Consider the following 19,336-nt stretch of genomic DNA (forward strand, 5'->3'; position numbering starts at 1 on the left):
TCCAAAACATGTCTAGGACTTTCCAGCGTCTCGAATTTTGGCCATCCACGCATCAACTTTCTCCTGCTGGTCCGGTCTGCTTCTAGTCTCAAAGACCTTCCGGATTTCCGCAGTAGTTTTAGTACCGAGCAGAGATGCCTCCGTATCCAACAGCAAGGCGACAGCCGCACGGACTAGGACGGCATCCCCTTCGAAGACGTACACATCCCACATCCGAGTACATTCGTCAAGGCTAAAGCTGCGTGTAAAGCAAGATGTGAATATGTCGCCGAGATAACTATCCGGCTCGAGACCGAGCTCTTGGTTGGTAAGATGTTCGTGGAGTCGTGGCGATTTCTTAGCTAGAGTCTGAAGAAGTAGGTTAAATGTAGACGTCTTGGCTCCTGCGTCGGAAGCGTAAAAAGAGAAGGGAAGAGGACGGTTCAGAACATTGGCTAGGGCGATGAAAGCTGCAGTAGGCGTGGGAAGGTTGAGTAAGAGTATTGCCGCGATGGTCTAATTAGCCATATTAGTACACAAATATTTAAAATAAGGCCAAAAGAAAGAAAATAAAATCATAGGACTCACATTGCAACCGGATACGTAACCGATATCGCTCCGGTACATAGCATACGCGCGAAGGACGTCGATGAGGCTCTTGTGTAAGGGAGCACCGACTTGAAAGATCTTCAGGTCAACCCAAGTCTGCTCCTCTACATCCGCTTGAATCTGCGCAAACCAACCCATCTTACGTTCATCCTCGGTTTCAGGCTTTCCTTTCGCAGAACGCTCCTCAACCTCGCGTGCCCTTGCCAAGGCTGCCTGGAAAGACGTCTCAGTTAACCCCAGCTGATTCCCTATAGCGCGAGACCACACTTCACCTCGACTTCGGGGTGCTACGCCTTTCCACCATAACTCCCGAGTCCGTCGCTCGTGAATAGCAACGTCCCATCTTTTCAAGACGTCGTCTTCCCACACTTGCATAAGCGCCTTGGCAACATTGTCCTTGTTACGTTCTTTCTCCTTCCTTGCAGCCTCTCGCTTCTTATCCGCCTCGATACTATTTGCCATCATTCTCTGATATTCTCTGAGGTGCTTCTTTTCTTCTGCGGGGTCCTTTGGCGGTAACCAAGACGGTCTTGTCCGCGAAAGAACTGCTTCCTTCTCCTTAGAGATGGGTAGAGGGTCAATCATAATATTACTTCGCCTGAGAGGAGGAAGTTCGGCAAGCGCTGATTTCACCCGCGGCTTTGGCGCCGGACGGACATACGTCGAACTGTAAACGCCATGCTTATCGAGCTCGTCTGCATGCTCTTCCAGTTTCTCGGTGAGGGCTTTCGCTTCCGGGCTAAGTTCCGAGATAGCAGCAGTCCAGCTCTTGGCACGACCCTTGGCTGATGAAGACGCCGAGGATCGTAGCGAATCTGTAGACGGCGAAGAGTCCATTCTCCACGTCGGAGATTTCAGACAACCTTGATGGACCGCAACCGGTGGCGTACCATTGCCCACGCTACGAATACGTTCTTTTGTTCGTCTTTCGGGGGAGTTGGACGTCGACCCTGGACGGCTAGCCGACCGCTCCGTGGGGGGACGGGGCGATAGAGGGACATTATCGAGTATAAGATCGTCGGGGATGTCATCGTCGTCGTCGTCGCATTCTTTTTCTAAATCGATTGCCGACTTTGGCGTCCGGCTCGTCTGCGAGCTGCTCCGTCGTAGCTTGGGCACTACTAGATTATTTTCCCCCGGGCTCAGCGACCGGGCTGAAATATTGGGGCTAGGACTTCGTCGACGACGGGGTATGGTCATAGAGGAAGCGGATCGTACCGATAGGCCTCGCGCCGGCAATGGGCCTGCTTGGGGTTCGGGGCCAACGCCTGTAGCAACATTACGGGTACTAGTATCGCGAAACTGCGGAGTCAATGTTGGGGCTCCAGAACGAGAACCTGAAAAGGACTGGATGGTGCGCAATTGCGGTCGCGGGCGAGCTAGATCGCGAGTCTGAGGATGGATCTTGGGGCCGACATGCTTCACAGAGGCACGAAGGTCGGAGGCGAAGGAGATGCTATAAGGGTTCGGAGCCGATTTGGCGTGAGTGTCGCGGAAATGGGAATGGTCAATTGAGGTGACATCGTCATCGAGGCCAATCTCCTCGAAATTGGCAACGTCTGCAGTGAGGCCGTCTTCGCCATCGTCGGAGTTGAACGATCTTACAGACGAGGCTCTGGAAGTGATAGCGGATGAAGTCATGCCGGGCGGCGATCCAGGACTCGGAAGTGCGAGGTCAACCCCGTCTAAGTGTCCTCCACCGTAGGTCATGATCGCATGATCGAGCATCGAGTAGTCGGCTCGGAATAAGACGGCGCGGAAGATGTGTTCGATTAAATTATTACTTTAACGGTGCCTAAGCGTATGTACACACAAGGCGATTGTGTATGCGTCACTGAGATTTGTATACAGAAACGATGCCGAAGCGGTTTGTCTTCGGTATTGGAGGCGGATGATCCGGTATTTCGTCCTTTTGTTACTTGAGGTCCGTCCGACTCTAGACAGCGACTCCAGATGAAGGAATCAGAGGCAAGCAGGGTAGACAGGAATAGTAACAGTAGAGACGGAAACTGAAGTTGCCTTGATCGCGTAAGGCGTGTGCAGGGACGAAGTACGATAGTATATCGCGTTTCGAAAAATCCCGAATTCGTCACCTGAATTCGCTGTAAAGGGAAGGCCCCCTGATCTGCAGCAACACTGTTGTGGTAGAAGTGAGATGCGGCTTGTAAATTGTCTCACGATCCTGGCAAGAATGAACCCCTAGATGGCGGCACGGTGTGTCGGATATCGGATGATTATAAAAACTGACAGATTATCTATGTTGCTCCCGTTTGTAGGAGATGAGTATTTATAAATGAATGCAATACCCTAATATTTCGATTTGAGGAAAACGAGTGTTGGTGGTGTTGGTGACGATGGTCGAATATAATCACCAAAAAGAAAGGATAGGATGATTATGTCCGGAGTATATGTGCAATAGTGCTTTCGACGTTCCAGTGCTGATTAATTAGACTTGTCCGAGAAACATTACAATTCAGCAGAGTGGAAGCCTATATGTGCAGAAGCCCTTAGGTATGTGTAATTAATATCCTCAGTAAGGCTCGAGGCTATAGTGCTACTATGCCAACGCTGACACGAGGTGTTTGGCCGGGGATGCTCGCAGGCGATGCGGTGCAAACGAATGATAAAGCCGAATATATAGAAATAAGCGAATGCATGTAATGATCTGTAGTTTGAATGAGTGGACGAATATCAAGGAATTTCTTCCGATATCCTAAATAAGAATAACACGATGTGGCTTCCCGGGAATAATGAGCGGATCCCCCTAATGCGGTAGGAAAAGAAGCAACAAAGTTGGAACTTGGAAGAAGAAAGGGAAAGTTGTAAGTTGATGATGCTGTGGTTGCGAATTAGTAAAGATAGAGCACTGCTTTGGCGCCTTCTGCCAGCTAGGTACATAGGAGGGAACCTACATAGGAAAGCGCCGAACACTTCCCCTAGGCGCGAAGGACAAATTTTTGCCGGTGCGAGAGTACCTACAAGGAGAAAAGAAAGGGGTTCGTTTATAAGCGGTAATCAGGAAATCAACCAATAATACTTGACCATTAAGAAGCCCTGTACCTGCTAATTGACAAATCTAGCATGCTATTGGTCTAATCAAGAGTGGAAGTTTCTGAAACTTGCAGGTATCATCTATGTAACTACCCCCTAATAATTCTTCGCATACACCGCTCCTTTACCTGCATTTTCTGTAATTAGATATGTACATGTATCGCACCCGCAAACTCGATAGCCTAGGATGGACTTGGTTAAATACCTATCTTCAAAACGACGGTGCACAACGCAGAATGGATTGAAGACTTGATGCAATTATTCTTCTTAGTACCTTTCCGATAGATGGCATCCTCCAAACTGATTGATACCTCCATCAATACTTTATTCACATAACAACCATATCGTATTCTTCGTCTATTTGGGCTGCCTACATATATGTACATACTTTAGGTACATAACATCTACATCTGGGTTAATGCACGTATGTACCTAAGACAAACAAACATGGATGATGGTTCAATGTTATGTCTTATGCCTTTGACCTATGGCGTGCAGGGTACAGCTCCAGCTAAGCCACTTGAAAGAACCTGTTTGCATTTCATCACTTCGGGTCTACCGCATCTGCTCGTCCCCACAATCAAACCTCATTCATTAATTTCAAAAGCTCCGACCACTAGCAAACATAGCATGGCTGCATGGTTACCTATCGTGAACAGTTCTAGAACTTACCTAACCTACATAGTACACTACATATATAGCAGTAAACAATGGAGAAAATTACAACCCTGTAGTTGCTATAATTTTGGACCCTACATACCTAATGCCACATTACCATTCCTCCGGAAACGAATATAGGAGACGTTCCCATCTCTCCTGCGCGTCCGTGCCGAAGAAAGCATAAAACCTAATGGATGGGTTTCAACTCATGTGCCCCGTATCATTGTAGGATCCTCGAAGCATCCAAGCATCCAAGCATCCAAGCATGCGTACACTCCGCAAAAAAGGGAGGGTCCCACGTGCTTCAATCACACATACCTAAATCAACGACTCGTCCCAAGTGACCATAATTAGATACATACAAAATAGGGAGTACCCTGTATCTTCACAAATAGTATCTTCACAAATAGCAACGGCATATGATGGTCAAAAATAAGACTCGTCAAGCCTTTCTAGATGTATCAGTCATCGTAGACGCTGTATTTATGCTAGCTGCAAGTTTCATTATATGCCCTTACACAGAACGCCGCTGATTGCCAGTCCTTTTTTATCACCCACCACAGCCCAAGTCCATTTAGGGGACAATCTCCTCGCTCTCTTCGAGGACCTCTTCCACAATCTCTTCGATCACCTGCTCCTCTCCGCTCTCCGCTGACTTGGCTTCGGCTTCCACCGGGTGCTTCGGCAATCCTCGCGCAATCCTCTCCTCTTCAATCTCAGCGTCGACCGACGCGCGCCATCCAAGCCACTCGTCAAGCAGGCGTCTTCTAGCTTCAACCACCGCCAAGTCAGCAGACGCTCCCCGTTCCGCATCTTCCTGCTCGAAGATCTTGGAGTATTCCCGGAGATTCTTGCGGATCTGCTTCTGCTCGTCCTTGCTAAGCAGAGTCGGCGGCCTGGGACGCCATAGCCATTGGCGGAACTTGTCAACAGGTTCTTCCCGGAGTAGCTCGCCCTTAAAATCGTAGACGTGATATCCGTTCTCCATCTATACCCAATCGTTAGCACTAAAGTTGACCTCTTAAGCGAATATATTAAACATACCGTATGCTTCCAAACAGATGCCCAAGTAGCGACAAAGCGTCCTGAGGGGTCCCATTGGATATCGGTAACACCATAGTGGTCTGCCGTGTTCATGAGCTGTAGGTTGGCGGTGAGATCTTTATCGCTTTCCGGCTTCTCGCCTTCAAAGTCCAAGTCGAAAAATTCAAGATCTGAACTTTGCTGGTTGGCAACCGTGGCTACAACTACGAAGCGGCCCTTAGGAGACCAATAGATTGCATTGCTATTCTTTTTCTCGAGAGTCCGCAGATGCTTAAAGTTGCCTACGGCCGATCCCTTGGCCTTCTCAGGACAGAAGAACGCCACCGAAGTCTTAGGAGCTACGGCGGTTGGCCCAACCGGCTCCGGCGTCGTGATGATGACAAAGCGGTCTCCCTTGGGCTCCCAGGCGAAGTTAATGACCGTATCCTTGATCGTATCGACAACCTCGACCGGGACACCCTTTTCTTTGACGCGGAAGATCTCCAGAGTAGTGGCCTGCGACTTCTTAGATTTCGAATGTCGGTCGACCTTCACTGAGAGATAGGTAGCATCCGATTGCCAGTGGAGCTTAGCATCCGTAACGCTGAACAGATTCAGCGATCGAACGATCTGCTTCGAAGGTACGCTCATCAGTCCGACCTTCGCAGGGTTGCTACCAATTTCCGGCGTCCAAAAGCAAAACAGCTGTTCGTAGTGCTTCACGCCCTCTCTCTGAGGCGTGGCAGGGGCCCATTCAAAATCCATAACACCTTCAATCTTGATCGTCGTCTTGTCCAACAAATTCATGCGAGGCAGCTCGTACACCGAGATCGAAGATCCTTGGGTCATTCGCGCCACGTATTTGTCGTCGGCGGACCACTTGAAAGCCGGCCAGGGGAATTTAGGTTGCGGCTTTGCCGACGTAGAATCGTTGGTGGTAGGTATGTCAAGATTAGCGAAGGAGCGCAGTGGTTTAGAAGTTTCGACATCCCAGATAACATAGTTCTTGCCGTCCTCGTCCAATGATAGTTGGGGATGGCCTTCATCGGGTATGGAAATAGGTCTGTTAGACCATGTGACGATATATTTCTCATTCGGAGAGAAATCGAGCATGTTGACGAAGGGATGCGCAAACCGCTTTTGCCGAGACCACGAAGCGCCGCCCCATAGTTGTACACCCTGCTGGTGAACAGATACCAGGAACGTTCCCAGGGGCGACCACTGTACAAAGCTCTCCGTCCAGTGCTGCCTGTCGACAATGTTCTCGGGGGGCTCCCTCTCGTTGTTCCAGAATATACCGACGACATCACCTCGGTACATGGCAAACTGATCGCGACCACGACCGCTCGGGTCGGCCAAGAACGATCGCAAGTGCTCCTTCTCAGCGAACTCTTCGATCTTAGGAGGCACGTAATTCTCGTCCACTCGTCCCTCGCGGCCATACCGATCGATGTCCGACATCTTGTTAACTCTTAGGGTGTGCTTCTTGTCGAGGGGGACCTCGTCGAGCTGCCTCACGGCGGCGGCGGCTTCGGCGGCGGAAGCATATTCGACAAAGGCGAATCTACAAACATTGTCAATACTCAGACTCCTATCCTCAACAACAGCCCAACGACTACTGGTTCTCGGTCTATTTCATGGAGCATTTTACGAAGAGCGTGATGTGAGATAATACGGTCGCGTACCTAAGAGACTTGCCGTCCTCCATCGGCATGTAAACCTGGTCCTCCTTTGTCTTTCCAACCTGGTTCAGCTTCTTCAGTAAGAATTTCACCAGCTTGGGCTTTTGCTCTTCAGTGACCTCCGGCAGGCCATCAATGACAATGAAGGTGTCGTAGCCTTGCTCTAGTTGGACCTCGTACTTCTCGCGCAAGTCGGAGATGTCGATCTCATCCTCATCGTAGTCATCCTCGTCAACGTCTGCATCGCGCAGATGATCAAATGACGGCGCCATATTGGTGTCGTGTATTGCGTATCAGGTCAACGTATGGGTATACCTTCAGAAAGGTGTTGGTCGGCCCGTGTGGGGTTACTGGGTGAGAAAATCTGCCCCGCCTTCGAAGTCAAGAGGATGACGGTAGACGAATATGCGAAATTCTAGATGACGAGAGGATTGCGAGATGAGAATCCTCGGAACCGTAGTATTGATCCTTTAGCCCCTCAGTAAATGTGAAAGGCGGTGTCGTGATCGGATCCGGCTCGGTACTCGAGTATCGGCTTGGATATTTTTTTTTATTGAAAGGGGAAAGGGGAAAAGGTGAATTAGGTATTTTCTTGGGGTTTCGCGGCCAATATTTTTTGCAGGTGATTTTTTGAACGTTCCTAAGGTAAAAAAAGCCCCAATTGTGTGTGTCCCCACTTTGCCCACCAACTTCTTGTTATCCGCTTATATCTTATCGTTTTATCAAACAGGCTGCTAGGCAAACCCCACCTTTAGCGCGTTGAAGGTTCTTGAGCTGAGTCCATTTATGGTTCCGGCCGTACATTTTCTCCTTTCTCCGACCTGTCCCGCGAAAAAAGTCTAGGTGCAGCCCGCATTTACATCTGAAGCTCTTGCCAGGCCCCGCCGTAAGGTAGCACACTTACAAAAAGACATCTCGAGCTTTGCGGAAAAGCACACCGCAACATCGCAACAACCCCTGATAGAATCACTTATAACTATTCTCTACTCTATACTTTCTACTGCGTTGAAGATGGTATGTTCCACTACTCGTATATTTCTGGCCCTTTCCCGCTAACACGTCGTCTCTTCCCTAGTCGTCTTTCAGTCCCACCCAGATCTTCGAAGAGGGTACAACCGAGGAGAAGGGAGAGAATGCTCGTCTAGCAGCCTTCGTCGGCGCCATTGCCGTTGGCGACCTAGTAAAGAGTACCCTAGGTCCAAAGGGAATGGACAAGATATTACAATCAGCGTACGTCCAAATCAAACAGTTGTTCCCCTTCGACCTATTTTCCTCGACTAACCTTGCCAAGATCCACGGCTGAAATCATGGTCACCAATGACGGCGCCACTATCCTAAAGTCTATAGCACTCGACAACGCAGCAGCAAAGGTCCTCGTCAACATATCAAAAGTTCAAGACGACGAAGTTGGTGACGGCACGACCTCGGTAGCTGTGTTGGCTGCCGAGCTTCTGCGCGAAGCTGAGAAGCTCGTCGACAAAAAGATTCACCCCCAGACGATCATCGAAGGCTACCGGATAGCAAGTCAGGCGGCTCTACAGGCGTTGGAGGGCTCGGCGGTAGATCACAGCAAGAATCCCGAGGCCTTCAAGAAGGACCTGCTCGCTATCGCGCGAACAACCCTCAGTTCTAAGGTGCTCGCCCAAGATAGGGATCTCTTCTCCAAACTGGCCGTCGAAGCCGTGTTACGGCTTAAGGGTTCTTCAGACCTCAGCCATATCCAGATCATCAAAAAGGCCGGAGGCAAGCTAAGCGACTCGTACCTGGACGAAGGGTTCATCCTCGACAAGAAGATCGGTGTAAATCAGCCTAAACGGCTAGAGAATGCGAAAATACTGATCGCCAATACGTCTATGGATACAGACAAGGTCAAGATATTCGGCGCACGTATGAAAGTCAGTTCAACCGGCAAGCTAGCCGAGCTTGAGAAGGCCGAAAAAGACAAGATGAAAGCGAAGGTAGATAGGATCAAGGCACATGGTATCAACTGTTTCATCAACAGGCAGTTGATCTACAACTGGCCAGAGCAGCTCTTTACCGACGCTGGTATTATGTCCATCGAGCACGCCGACTTCGACGGCATCGAGCGCTTGGCTCTGGTCACCGGTGGTGAGATTGCATCGACATTCGACCATCCGGAGCAGGTAAAACTAGGCCACTGCGACCTAATCGAGGAGATCATCATCGGAGAAGACACTCTTATAAAATTTTCTGGTGTAGCCGCAGGTCAAGCTTGCACCATCGTCCTTCGGGGTGCTACGGAACAGTTGCTAGACGAGGCAGAGCGCTCACTACACGATGCTTTGGCCGTCCTCTCTCAAACTGTTAGGGAGCCGAGAACCACACTGGGCGGTGGATGCGCCGAGATGCTTATGGCTAAGGCGGTGGAAGGCGCTGCGACCCGGGTTGAGGGCAAGAAGCAAATGGCTGTATCTTCGTTTGCCATAGCTTTACGGCAGCTCCCTACGATCCTTGCCGACAACGCAGGGCTAGACTCCAGCGACCTTGTCGCAAGATTACGAAAAGCCATATATGACGGTATGTCGACGTATGGCTTAGATCTAACGACGCCCGGCGGTGGAATAGCAGATATGCGAGATCTCGGAGTCATCGAGAGTTACAAGTTGAAGAAAGCAGTTGTATCGTCGGCGAGTGAAGCCGCAGAGGTAAGTCATTTTCCATGCGTCTTCGTCTTCGGTGTGACCTAAACGCTAATATTTTCTAGCTACTTCTAAGAGTGGACGATATAATCCGCGCAGCGCCACGGAGGAGGGAAAGGCATTAAATGGATAGCCCACGCGTATAAGGATGTAAAAGTAACATACACCATGCTATAGACTATGCAAATACCCATCATAATGAGATACAGCATGGTTCTCCAGACCAATGGCCCAACGATTAAAGACCACGACTTCGTTACGTATAGGAACCATGAAGTTCCAGTTGTAGATGCTGTAGCTGTCATAGAAATAAGTTGCAAGAGATATAAACGGGTGCGAGTTAAAGTAATTATCGCCCTCTGAGTCGATGCTGGCAACTTGTCAAATTCGCATAACCTGATAGCCATGAAAATTATGAGCACAGCTCCCTGGATATCTATCTACCTACCTACCTAGGTATCCTTGCTAAACATCTTCATTCCCGGTACTGTTTACATGGAATTTTACTTCAACTACCTCACCCTTGTCATAGTAATTATGTCTTATTTCGCTTCCCATTCATCATCACCCAAAAGCCTTAAATAGTTCCCTAATAGATATCACTTTAAACATAGGTTCAACCCCTTTTCGTGAATTCATAAAGCACAAGAGACAGCGAAGTACAACAGAGCTGGAGTTTAGACTAAAGGGCTCTGACAATCAAATTGCCGTTTACTTGATTTGCCATTGCGTACCTATATATAATTGCCATCCAGAAGAGCAAACCCACGCGACACTCAAATCTACGAAAAGGGACTTCTAACTTGGTGTTTCCTAGCACATCTTGAACATCGCTCTCAATATACCCCTGTCCGTCTTGAGTTACAGACCCGTCTACATCAACAAAAAACATCATCCTACATCATCCACATGATGAATATATAATTGTCGTTGAAAGTTATCCGGTGTGATATTCCTACGGACTGCACGATATAGATTATTATCATAATATGAATCGAGTCCGTACCTATATTTAGCATCTCACATTTGGAAGGGTACAAGTTTCCAAGTATTGTACTTTAGTCTTTTGCATGTGAGACTCGACATGGCTTAAGCGAGGGCTGATGGGCTTACGGGCAATGAATCGAAACGATTGCTTTTTCTAGTTCTCTTCAGTAACCACACGGTGTAACATGTAAACACCCAACAGCAGTTAGACAAGAGGTAGCGAATACCTACCCAGCTGTGTAGTAATTATAGAAGAAGGGGTATTCCCATAGTTATAGGTACAGAACGAGGCTTTAGTCCTATGTATGATGCCATATAAGAAACCGAGGGTCTATTTTAAAGAAAATGTTCACTTAAGCCTCAATCGAAAGGAGACATTATGAGGCTATTAATGGTCTTTATTTATTTCTATTTACATAGTATCGCGTCCCATACACTGTCAATTATGGATTACGATTAGGCGTCAAATATATCATATATGAGTCGTCATTTTACAAACTATACCGCACGGTGTACATTGCCTCCCGCATAGGTGCCCACGAAAGATCCAATGGTACCGGGAGTCTGGAAGCTGGAACATAACCCCATTCGTTAATTAAGTGCCCGTGCTTGGGGCAATCCTCACCCTCCATTAGATCCTGTGCTAAAACCAAGGTCTATGATAACAACGAAATAGTAATGCTAGTAGTCATTACATGTAATATAATAGCTCCGAAAGGATGTCTTATAGTACTATCTGTGCTATGAAAATCGGCAATGTAGCCTCCAAGGCAAATGTTTCCCTCGTGCGAATGCCAAGTAATGTTTCTTTAGGCTGGTAACTTACGAAACTATGGAGTTCCATAATTGTCAATCCACAAAGTTGGCGTCGACCTTATCTGCAACGCGTAAGAATCAATGCTTTATCCAAGGCACGACTTCATCTTTATTCGTCGCTAGTTCTAGTTTGCTCGTATCCGCCTTTATAAACATAGGCAACACCTTCTCTTATTTCTAACTGCGAGCTATCCATCGGTTGCGGAGATATTTCTTAACCCAGTAAAGACTCTCACCTTAAGAGCTAATATGTTCGCTACTATGCCCTAGAAGTCTATCCTCCGTGAGCTTGCTATTGACTACTAAGTCGATGAAGTAAATCCAACTAGTGATTATATTAAATACCTCCGTTTGGGTAGTGAGCGACGTAAGTGGGCCCTTGGAAGTGTACCATTCGTTATCTGCCCCCGCCAATTTGCGAGCGCGAGCCATGGCCAGTTCATTTATCGATGCTACCCGGGAGCCCCGGTTAAGGGGTGTAAATAATAGTTGCGCCTACGTCCTCAAGTGCGAGATAGACACAGATACATACTTCACTTACCTATGTCAATGAATCAAAGCTTCGAAAGGGGTCGAAACATACCATCCTAGAAATAGTATCAAAGAAATCAACCTATTAGGTTAGACGAGCAGTGTACCTGTGTCTTTCTCGCACTTGAGGACATACATTCAAGTTTATGACCTACGGACATGTATGCCTTTGCTAATAAGCTTGTACATCTATAATACATGTTACATACATGTACTCCAAGTGTCTTATATCGCATATTCCCAGTTTCAGCCAATTTCGTCTCCAATACTTTAGTCACTTCTCACAATAAATGTATCGTCATCGAGTTGTCGAAACCCTGTACGGAGGAAATGAAATTTGTCGGAGCTGCTACCCGGGAAACTAGGCTGCCTGGATAAGCGTCACAGCTTGCTTTTTATCGTCACGTACACCCTCGCACCGCATCCTTGGCTGTTGATGTCTCGACTGTAAGCGATAAAACCCGGAAGCTAGGATCAAGCATTCAGCACACCCCAAGATTTCGCAAATGATACGCAATGATTTTAGTCAATGGTAGAAATCTGATCTTTTACTATCTTTACAGTACTTCAGCAGTTGGTTTCGTGAGTACCAGTTATTGGGAAAAGCTGCTGGACCCTTCGATACTCTCTAAGACAATTGGTGGGACTCTCTTCGTTAACTCATATTATTAACTGCAACTTGCTGATATGCTTAGTGTAACGTGTAGATGAATATCTGAGGGCTACATAGCCATCTTCAAACTCAAATATAGCGTTTCTTCGCAGACGTCCTTAAACCCCAACTACACGCCAAACATGGCTGGGTCCGAGGTATCTGGTAGCTCCAAGCAACTCTCGCCAATTGAGAAGACAAAACTCCTCAAGATCAGCTACCAGCATAGGTCAAGGCTTCTTCATTGCCCAACTGCGGGGAAAGATCCCGAGAAGGAATTCTGGACGTTGATAATGGAAGAGTTTTCTACCACCGTCCGTGCGGGAGTATTTGACAAATACGCCCAAGTGAAGAAAACCACCAACGGGATGTGTAAGAATCGACGCAGACAAACAAAAGGCACCATGTCACCGCAGAGACGGTCTCGGATGGCCCACGGTGACGTGTGGGTCAATAGATGGGTGCGCGTTTGGAAGTGTCGTGATATGATAATCAGAACTGCCAAGGCTGATCAAGCAATACTCGAAACGATGGGAGAGAATAAGCTTAAGAAGATGTTTCGCGATAGAATAACCGGTACCGAACTACCCCAAGAGCTTGGCAAGCTGACTTGTGCGGCTCCGATTTGGAAAGGCATTCAGAAAGAGATTCGTGATATAGAACGATCTTCGAGAAGCCGACACCTTTCTTTATATTCTAGCGAAGACGAGTCGGATGTCGCAGGCGACGATTGGAAAGAGAATGATACAATTGTTGATTCAGGGGCTGAAGAGCCACTGCTACAATCGATTGAAGCGGATGACCAAAGTGTTGTACCTTCGGCGTCAGAAGACCTGCCATCGGCACAGCCTAATCAGAGAGTTTTAGACGGAGTAAACTCTCCGGATCTTTCTCCAGCTACACAGAACAGGCTCAAGGAGTTGGAAATAGGATTCATCAACGTACTGAAGGCGAATAGAACTACGACAGGCGAGGAGATATCTGTGCTCGGATTAGCTCAGCGAAGTTCTAACCACCAGGGGGCATTTTCATCAAGAGCATCCTCATGCCCACAAGGTGCTTGTATCGATAGCCCTCAGAAGCTATCATTAAAGAGTAAGTAAAGAGACCTTCAATTGTATATGCAACATCACATTCTAATGAAGCCACAGATAGGGGGGGAAATTATTCAACCGCTGTTGCTGTCAAGACACCGAGATCCAAGCAAAGACAAAGTGGTAACGATACCTACAATAGTATCAGTCCAAGTTCTTCCCGGTCACAACATCTTAAACCTGGTACTTATTCTGCAGGCGAGAGCGTTCTGGTCGGTTGGCACGCTCGTCAAATACCTCTAGCAGGGACGAACGTAACAACCGAGCAAGACTTCAGACAGGCCGTATTTGCCACAATAAGTGTAGCTGGCATGATTAACTTCCGGCTACGCAGCCACAACATACAAGGGCGAACGGTACCACCAAATTTCCGCCTCGGGAAGACTGTTTCCGTCTCTCGTAAAGATGTTATATACCACTCTGCGTTTGATGGTATGTCCTACGAAGAAGTACAGCTGGAGATAGCTCGTCAGAGCCTTCTTAGTGTTAATCAGCGCACGGTCAACCGCCTGGTAGCGACGTCAATAACTGAAGGCACCGATGCTACCGGTCCTAGGCCGGTTTCTGGGCGAACGAGCTTGAGAAACAAGTCATCTGGAGACGTGAATTCAACCCTTGGTGCCGGATGGGATAGAGCGAACCTTAGTATAGGGGCAATAGAACCAAATAACGTTGTAGTTTCAACGTTGCAAGATAGCGGGCAAGGCACTACGACCAATGAGTACGAAATAAGAGAAGAAAGACTAGAAACGTCTGCGCATACTCCCGCGCGAGTAGATGGACGAGGTCTTACACCGCTCAAGGCCAATAAAGAGAAATCTTCTGTAAGGCGCTCTCAAGGATGCAATAGACTAGTTTAACCAGCTGACACTCAAGGTCCAGGTGTCGACTTCAAAGAAGACCGGCACGCCAAAAGCATTAAGGAAGTTCCTTGCAGATGAGGCCAAGAAGCGGCAGAAGCCTTTAGCACCAGTAAAAATCCCACACGCCAGTACACCACCGAGGCAACCTAGTCCCAAATTGAAGAAACCTTCCAGGTGTAGCAGGATCACACCGTGGAGGTTTTACGGCACGAAGCCCCCGGAACGTGTTCCTGCCGCGGAAGAACATGAACCAGACCAACAGCAGAGTTCCGAATATCGGCTACCGATATTTACTCAAAGTCCAACCAGCTTCTTTAAACGATCCCAGCACAAGCCTAGAGATTGTCAGACGTCCGAGTCTTGCAACGGCGGTGGTGTGGCATTGTCCAACACGATTCCGCCCAAGTCTAGCTCCCCGACAGTTGCTTGTCAACCTAGGTACGATAGTTCTGATGACGAGAGCTTTCCTGACGTAGAAGAGCTGTATAGAAGGAGGTTTGCGAACGAAACCGAGCCTCCTGGTGACGCATCTACTTCCCAAGAGCCCCATATACTTCACCAGGCTCATGTTGATACTCGAGTCACACATCAAGATAACGCTTCGCAAGTGTACCCAGAGTCTCAAAGTTCTGATCGTACTCAAGCACAAACGGAGATACGTGCGTGCTCCTCGGAGGGTCTTACGGGACCGCAAGCGGTTTTGAATGAAGACACTCACAACGTACAAGCCGAGGTAGTTACTGATGTGCTATCTAGCTCGCAATCAAAGAAGCGTCCGAGACATAGATCCAAGTCTAAATCTAAGTCCAAGTCGCTTTCGGAATTACCTGATAATTCAGAAATCGATTTCAATAGGGGTATCGCTTTGCCAGAATCTCGAGAGTCTACTTCACCTTACGATACTCGCTCGGCGAAGAGACAGAAGGGATTAGGACACGCACTTAAGACGCATAATACGGCGCTTGGGTCTTCAAATGGCAACCCCGTGGGAACAAGTAAGGGCGAGGTGAATCCACCTCATGCACAAGACCGTCACCATACCTCAGCTTCTAAGCTACCGAACGGGGATAGCCATACACCCAAATCATCTACCCTCTTCGTACCTCCCGCCGTACCCCGAGAAGCAAAGCGTAGGCACAGGGGAAGGAAGAGACCTGGTCTGGAAAAGAGACAAAGAAAGCGCAAGTACGAATCGAGACAGCAACCGGATTGTCCTCGGGAAAAGCATACGGGTAATGGGCTGGGGCCTCGCGAGTCTGGTCGTCACGAGCGCTCTAGACGTGGCGCCAAGAGGAAAACAAGAGAGAAGACAACGGACACGGTGGATTTCGGCAAGTTTGACAACGACGATAAGTTGGATACCTTATGGCGCAAGCTGTCACGAATGGAGGAGGTTGTCAAGAAAATAGAGAAAAAGGACTAACCTGCTGGTGGTTTCGTTGTTGTCATTCGGTATGGGATTCAGGGGTAATTTGCTCTCCTAAGTCCAGAGTGTATGAATTGTATTAACTAGCTTGGTTAAGAGGTAGGGAAGACAGGAAGAATGTATAATAGAAGGCTAGGTAGTATGCGATTAGGTAGCAAGGTACAATACGTAGATATATTCTATACACTTTGGAAGTGCTATCACGTTGGCTCGTGTTGCAAGTAGCCGCGTGAGGATAACGAAAGCATGAAACTTGCATCATTATAGTTTCGATGAGGCCGGGTGCCACGAGGCAGTACCGAATACGACCGGATTGTCCCGCATGTGAGTTGAAAAGACATAATAACCTCTTTACCTCGGGACAAGCTTCATACCTGCATGTTGCTTCTTTCACGCTTCTTAATGTTGGGGTATTAACCGAACATAGTCAAGTTACCTATGTAGTTTGAATTGTGACGTAATAATGGGTTTACTTCCGAATCAATAGCCATCGAGGACGGTAAGTAAAGGCAAGTATATGGTAAAGCTGATATGATTTACATATGTACATTTCATAAGATTCGACATTCGACATTCGACATTCGACGCTCCTATTTCTTATTTTATTCCTATTCTTTCTTGGGTATTATGTATAATAACCTAACCTAGATGCGGTGCGTTGGTATATTTGGTTCTTACAACGAGAATATGTACAGTCCAAAGATTAGCGACCACGGATTGCCGCCGCACGTGGAGAAGCCAATTGGTAAGACTTTTCAGGGCTATGAGCAGGGGTGCACAAAGGATGGTTTAAGGTTGCAAGGATCTGTATTTCTCAACAATTGATCAATTTGGTAAGATTAGATCCCAGGCGATCCCCAACAGAAAAAAAAAGGTGACAAGGTCCCGAGAAAGCGGAGAAATCCCCATTCTGGAGTTAGAACCTGTTGTTCTTGATCGGGAATCCACATCCATCCCCTGAATGAACCCTGCATTCCACGATTCGGGAACAAGGGAAATCAAGGGGGACATGTGAAAAGTCAGATGTAAACGTATTATGCAATAATAGAGATAAAGGATAAAGTCAAGACTAGAAGGCCGCTGAAATACATTCTGACTTGCCATGGTTCTAGGTTGGATACATTACGCATGGCATCAAGTTCTGATATCTTACCGCGACCGCAACCTTTATATAGATGTGAATAATGTGTATCTCTGCCCTTTCCACGAGATAAGCGTCGATCGACAGGCGGACCTTGTGGTACTTAGTCCCGGGAGATAGGAGCGGCCGCCTATCTACGTATATGGTGTATAATGTATATAATGGATATACCCCCATCGTCGAATTGCCCTTATGCGACTACATACCTTAGGTATCGGAACAGAGGTTTAAGCAAGACCTAGACCCAATATGCCTCTCGCCACTTGTCACCAGTCCATTTGTTCCTTTTTCTAAGATTCCGAACTCGTCGGTATGTTACAGAGCATGTACGTATGTATGAATTTGTGTGGTACGCTGCTTGGTGCCGTTTACGTTTTCTTTTGTCTGACGGAACCGAGGATGGGGTTGGTCGAACGATGGCCTAGGTCATGTATTGTCTGATGACATACGACAATGGTAATGACAGTGATAATAGTGATGACGATAATAATGCTAGTTTACTGAGTTTGGTGGGAGTACTAACTATCATGTAATGTATGTACGAATTAGCTGAGCATGTATTCCTTAGGTATGTACATAGTGTAGTGTAAGTGGTCTATGTAGATGTCTTCATCTGATAGGTTGATATTTAAGAATCCAGCTAGCCATTAACTCCACACAAGGCTACATCATGTAAGAAATGCAATATTCCCCTTCCCAGTGTGTGTGATCTTCGTATGGTGCCGGGTCTAGCCCTGCTGCTAATGGCAACGAACCGGGAGTCTACTTGGAAATATTTGGATGAACAAACTACCTATGAAAGGCGGTGAGAAGTAAGAAAAGCATAGCCGTCCACCAACAAATTCGCAAATCCGCAAATGCGATTTTATCAGATGCTATTATTCCGTACATAGTGTAAGGTATTGTATTCCTGTCAAATGTGCGTGCTAACGGTTCTGCATGTGGCGGCGTAGCATTTAAAAATACCAAAATAGGTAAGGATATAGAAGTAAGGTACCTAGCATCAGACCCTGAAAGATGCATGGGGCTGGGTAGCAGAATCTTAGGCACAAATCAGTTAAGCAGGAAGTGTTGCATACACGGTACCACGATGTATACAAGCACAGAAAAGAAGATATGCGCAAGTAGATGCGCATCAACTGGCAGGGACATGGTACCTTAGGGAATTTAGCGGAAGACTTATAATACCTTACCGTCTTGGGGGGGGTTAACTAAACGGTATATATTCAGCTCAATATTTTGAGCCGTACATATACCGCTTAATATAATAAGGGCTTATATTTATGTACGTATCGCTACTTAAACGACTCATTTAATTGAATAGTATATATACGGCTCCCCCGCTGCACGTGCTAATCTTTTGAAACGTATATGGGTTTGAGCTATATTTATACCGCTTAATTCAATGAGCGGTATAAATACCGCTCAATCAGAATGAGCCGTTCGAAAAATTGAACCGCTCGAAAAATTGAACCGCTCAGAGATTTGAACGGTCCAATCATATGAGCCGTATACGTACAGCGCAATACACATACAACGTACCTGATAAATGTATGTAATTGATTAGACACAATTGATTAGATTCAATTGATTAGATTCAATTGAATAGACTGAATTGAATAGACTGAATTGAATAGACTCAATTGTATGTGGCCTTGTATGTTGTCTATGTGTGGTATGTGGTGGGTGGTGTGTGCGCACCTGCCTTATTACGTGCATATATACCACATTAAGAATATCATGTACGTGCGCGCGTACGTAACGTAACTGCTTATGTCTATTGGTCTATTTGAATGATGTCTGTAGCTTAACCAATTAAAATAATTAAATCCTGTGACTTGAACCTCGTAGCAATAGCGGTGACAATAGCTGTGACATTCAAGTAAAAATCAATATGCGACAAGTAGAAGATGAAAGTACAGCACCATACAATTAGTATGGTGCTGTACCTCCCTTTTGCCGCATATGCCTATATACCATATGAACCGCTCGAAATTTTGAGCCGTTCAGACTTTTGAGCGGCTCAGTCATAATGAGCCGTAATAATACGGCTCAATCTGATTTGAGCGGCTCTATTATATAAGCGCCTTAATTTAGCTTAGCGGCTCTTATTTTAGCACGTTTATACTTATTTGAACTGCTCAATTAGGTTTAACCTACTA

General features: G+C 47.0%; 5 protein-coding genes across 5 annotated transcripts; 3 read left to right on the forward strand and 2 right to left on the reverse strand.

Annotated features, from left to right (window-relative positions):
* Window positions 1–12: 12 nt before the first annotated feature.
* On the reverse strand, window positions 13–2,298 carry F5Y00DRAFT_252453 (TBC domain-containing protein; the record flags this gene model as incomplete). Its single annotated transcript, XM_048009939.1, has 2 exons — window positions 13–495; window positions 568–2,298. The coding sequence occupies 2 exons, from the start codon at window positions 2,296–2,298 to the stop codon at window positions 13–15; spliced, it is 2,214 nt and encodes a 737-aa protein (XP_047866379.1).
* A 2,415-nt stretch (window positions 2,299–4,713) lies between these two features.
* F5Y00DRAFT_233348 (eukaryotic translation initiation factor 3) lies at window positions 4,714–7,645 on the reverse strand. The gene is made up of 3 exons (XM_048007298.1): window positions 7,008–7,645; window positions 5,344–6,886; window positions 4,714–5,287 (listed from the first exon to the last, which is right to left on the reverse strand). Exons 1-3 carry the CDS (start codon window positions 7,274–7,276, stop codon window positions 4,874–4,876), a joined length of 2,226 nt encoding a protein of 741 aa, XP_047866380.1. The 5' UTR covers window positions 7,277–7,645; the 3' UTR covers window positions 4,714–4,873.
* Window positions 7,646–7,822: 177 nt separating this feature from the next.
* On the forward strand, window positions 7,823–10,159 carry F5Y00DRAFT_233350 (chaperonin Cpn60/TCP-1 family). The gene is made up of 4 exons (XM_048007299.1): window positions 7,823–8,018; window positions 8,080–8,234; window positions 8,296–9,670; window positions 9,730–10,159. The coding sequence occupies exons 1-4, from the start codon at window positions 8,016–8,018 to the stop codon at window positions 9,787–9,789; spliced, it is 1,593 nt and encodes a 530-aa protein (XP_047866381.1). The 5' UTR covers window positions 7,823–8,015; the 3' UTR covers window positions 9,790–10,159.
* A 2,445-nt stretch (window positions 10,160–12,604) lies between these two features.
* F5Y00DRAFT_38217 (uncharacterized protein) lies at window positions 12,605–13,904 on the forward strand. Its single transcript, XM_048013585.1, has one exon. The coding sequence runs from the start codon at window positions 12,794–12,796 to the stop codon at window positions 13,751–13,753; it is 960 nt and encodes a 319-aa protein (XP_047866382.1). The 5' UTR covers window positions 12,605–12,793; the 3' UTR covers window positions 13,754–13,904.
* Window positions 13,905–14,746, forward strand: F5Y00DRAFT_38218 (uncharacterized protein). Its single transcript, XM_048013586.1, has one exon. It carries the CDS (start codon window positions 14,056–14,058, stop codon window positions 14,602–14,604), a length of 549 nt encoding a protein of 182 aa, XP_047866383.1. The 5' UTR covers window positions 13,905–14,055; the 3' UTR covers window positions 14,605–14,746.
* The last annotated feature ends 4,590 nt before the right edge of the window (window positions 14,747–19,336 follow it).

The sequence above is a fragment of the Daldinia vernicosa genome, assembly GCF_022497035.1.
Source record: "Daldinia vernicosa strain CBS 139.73 unplaced genomic scaffold F5Y00scaffold_15, whole genome shotgun sequence".
NCBI classification, from domain to species: Eukaryota; Fungi; Ascomycota; class Sordariomycetes; order Xylariales; family Hypoxylaceae; genus Daldinia; species Daldinia vernicosa.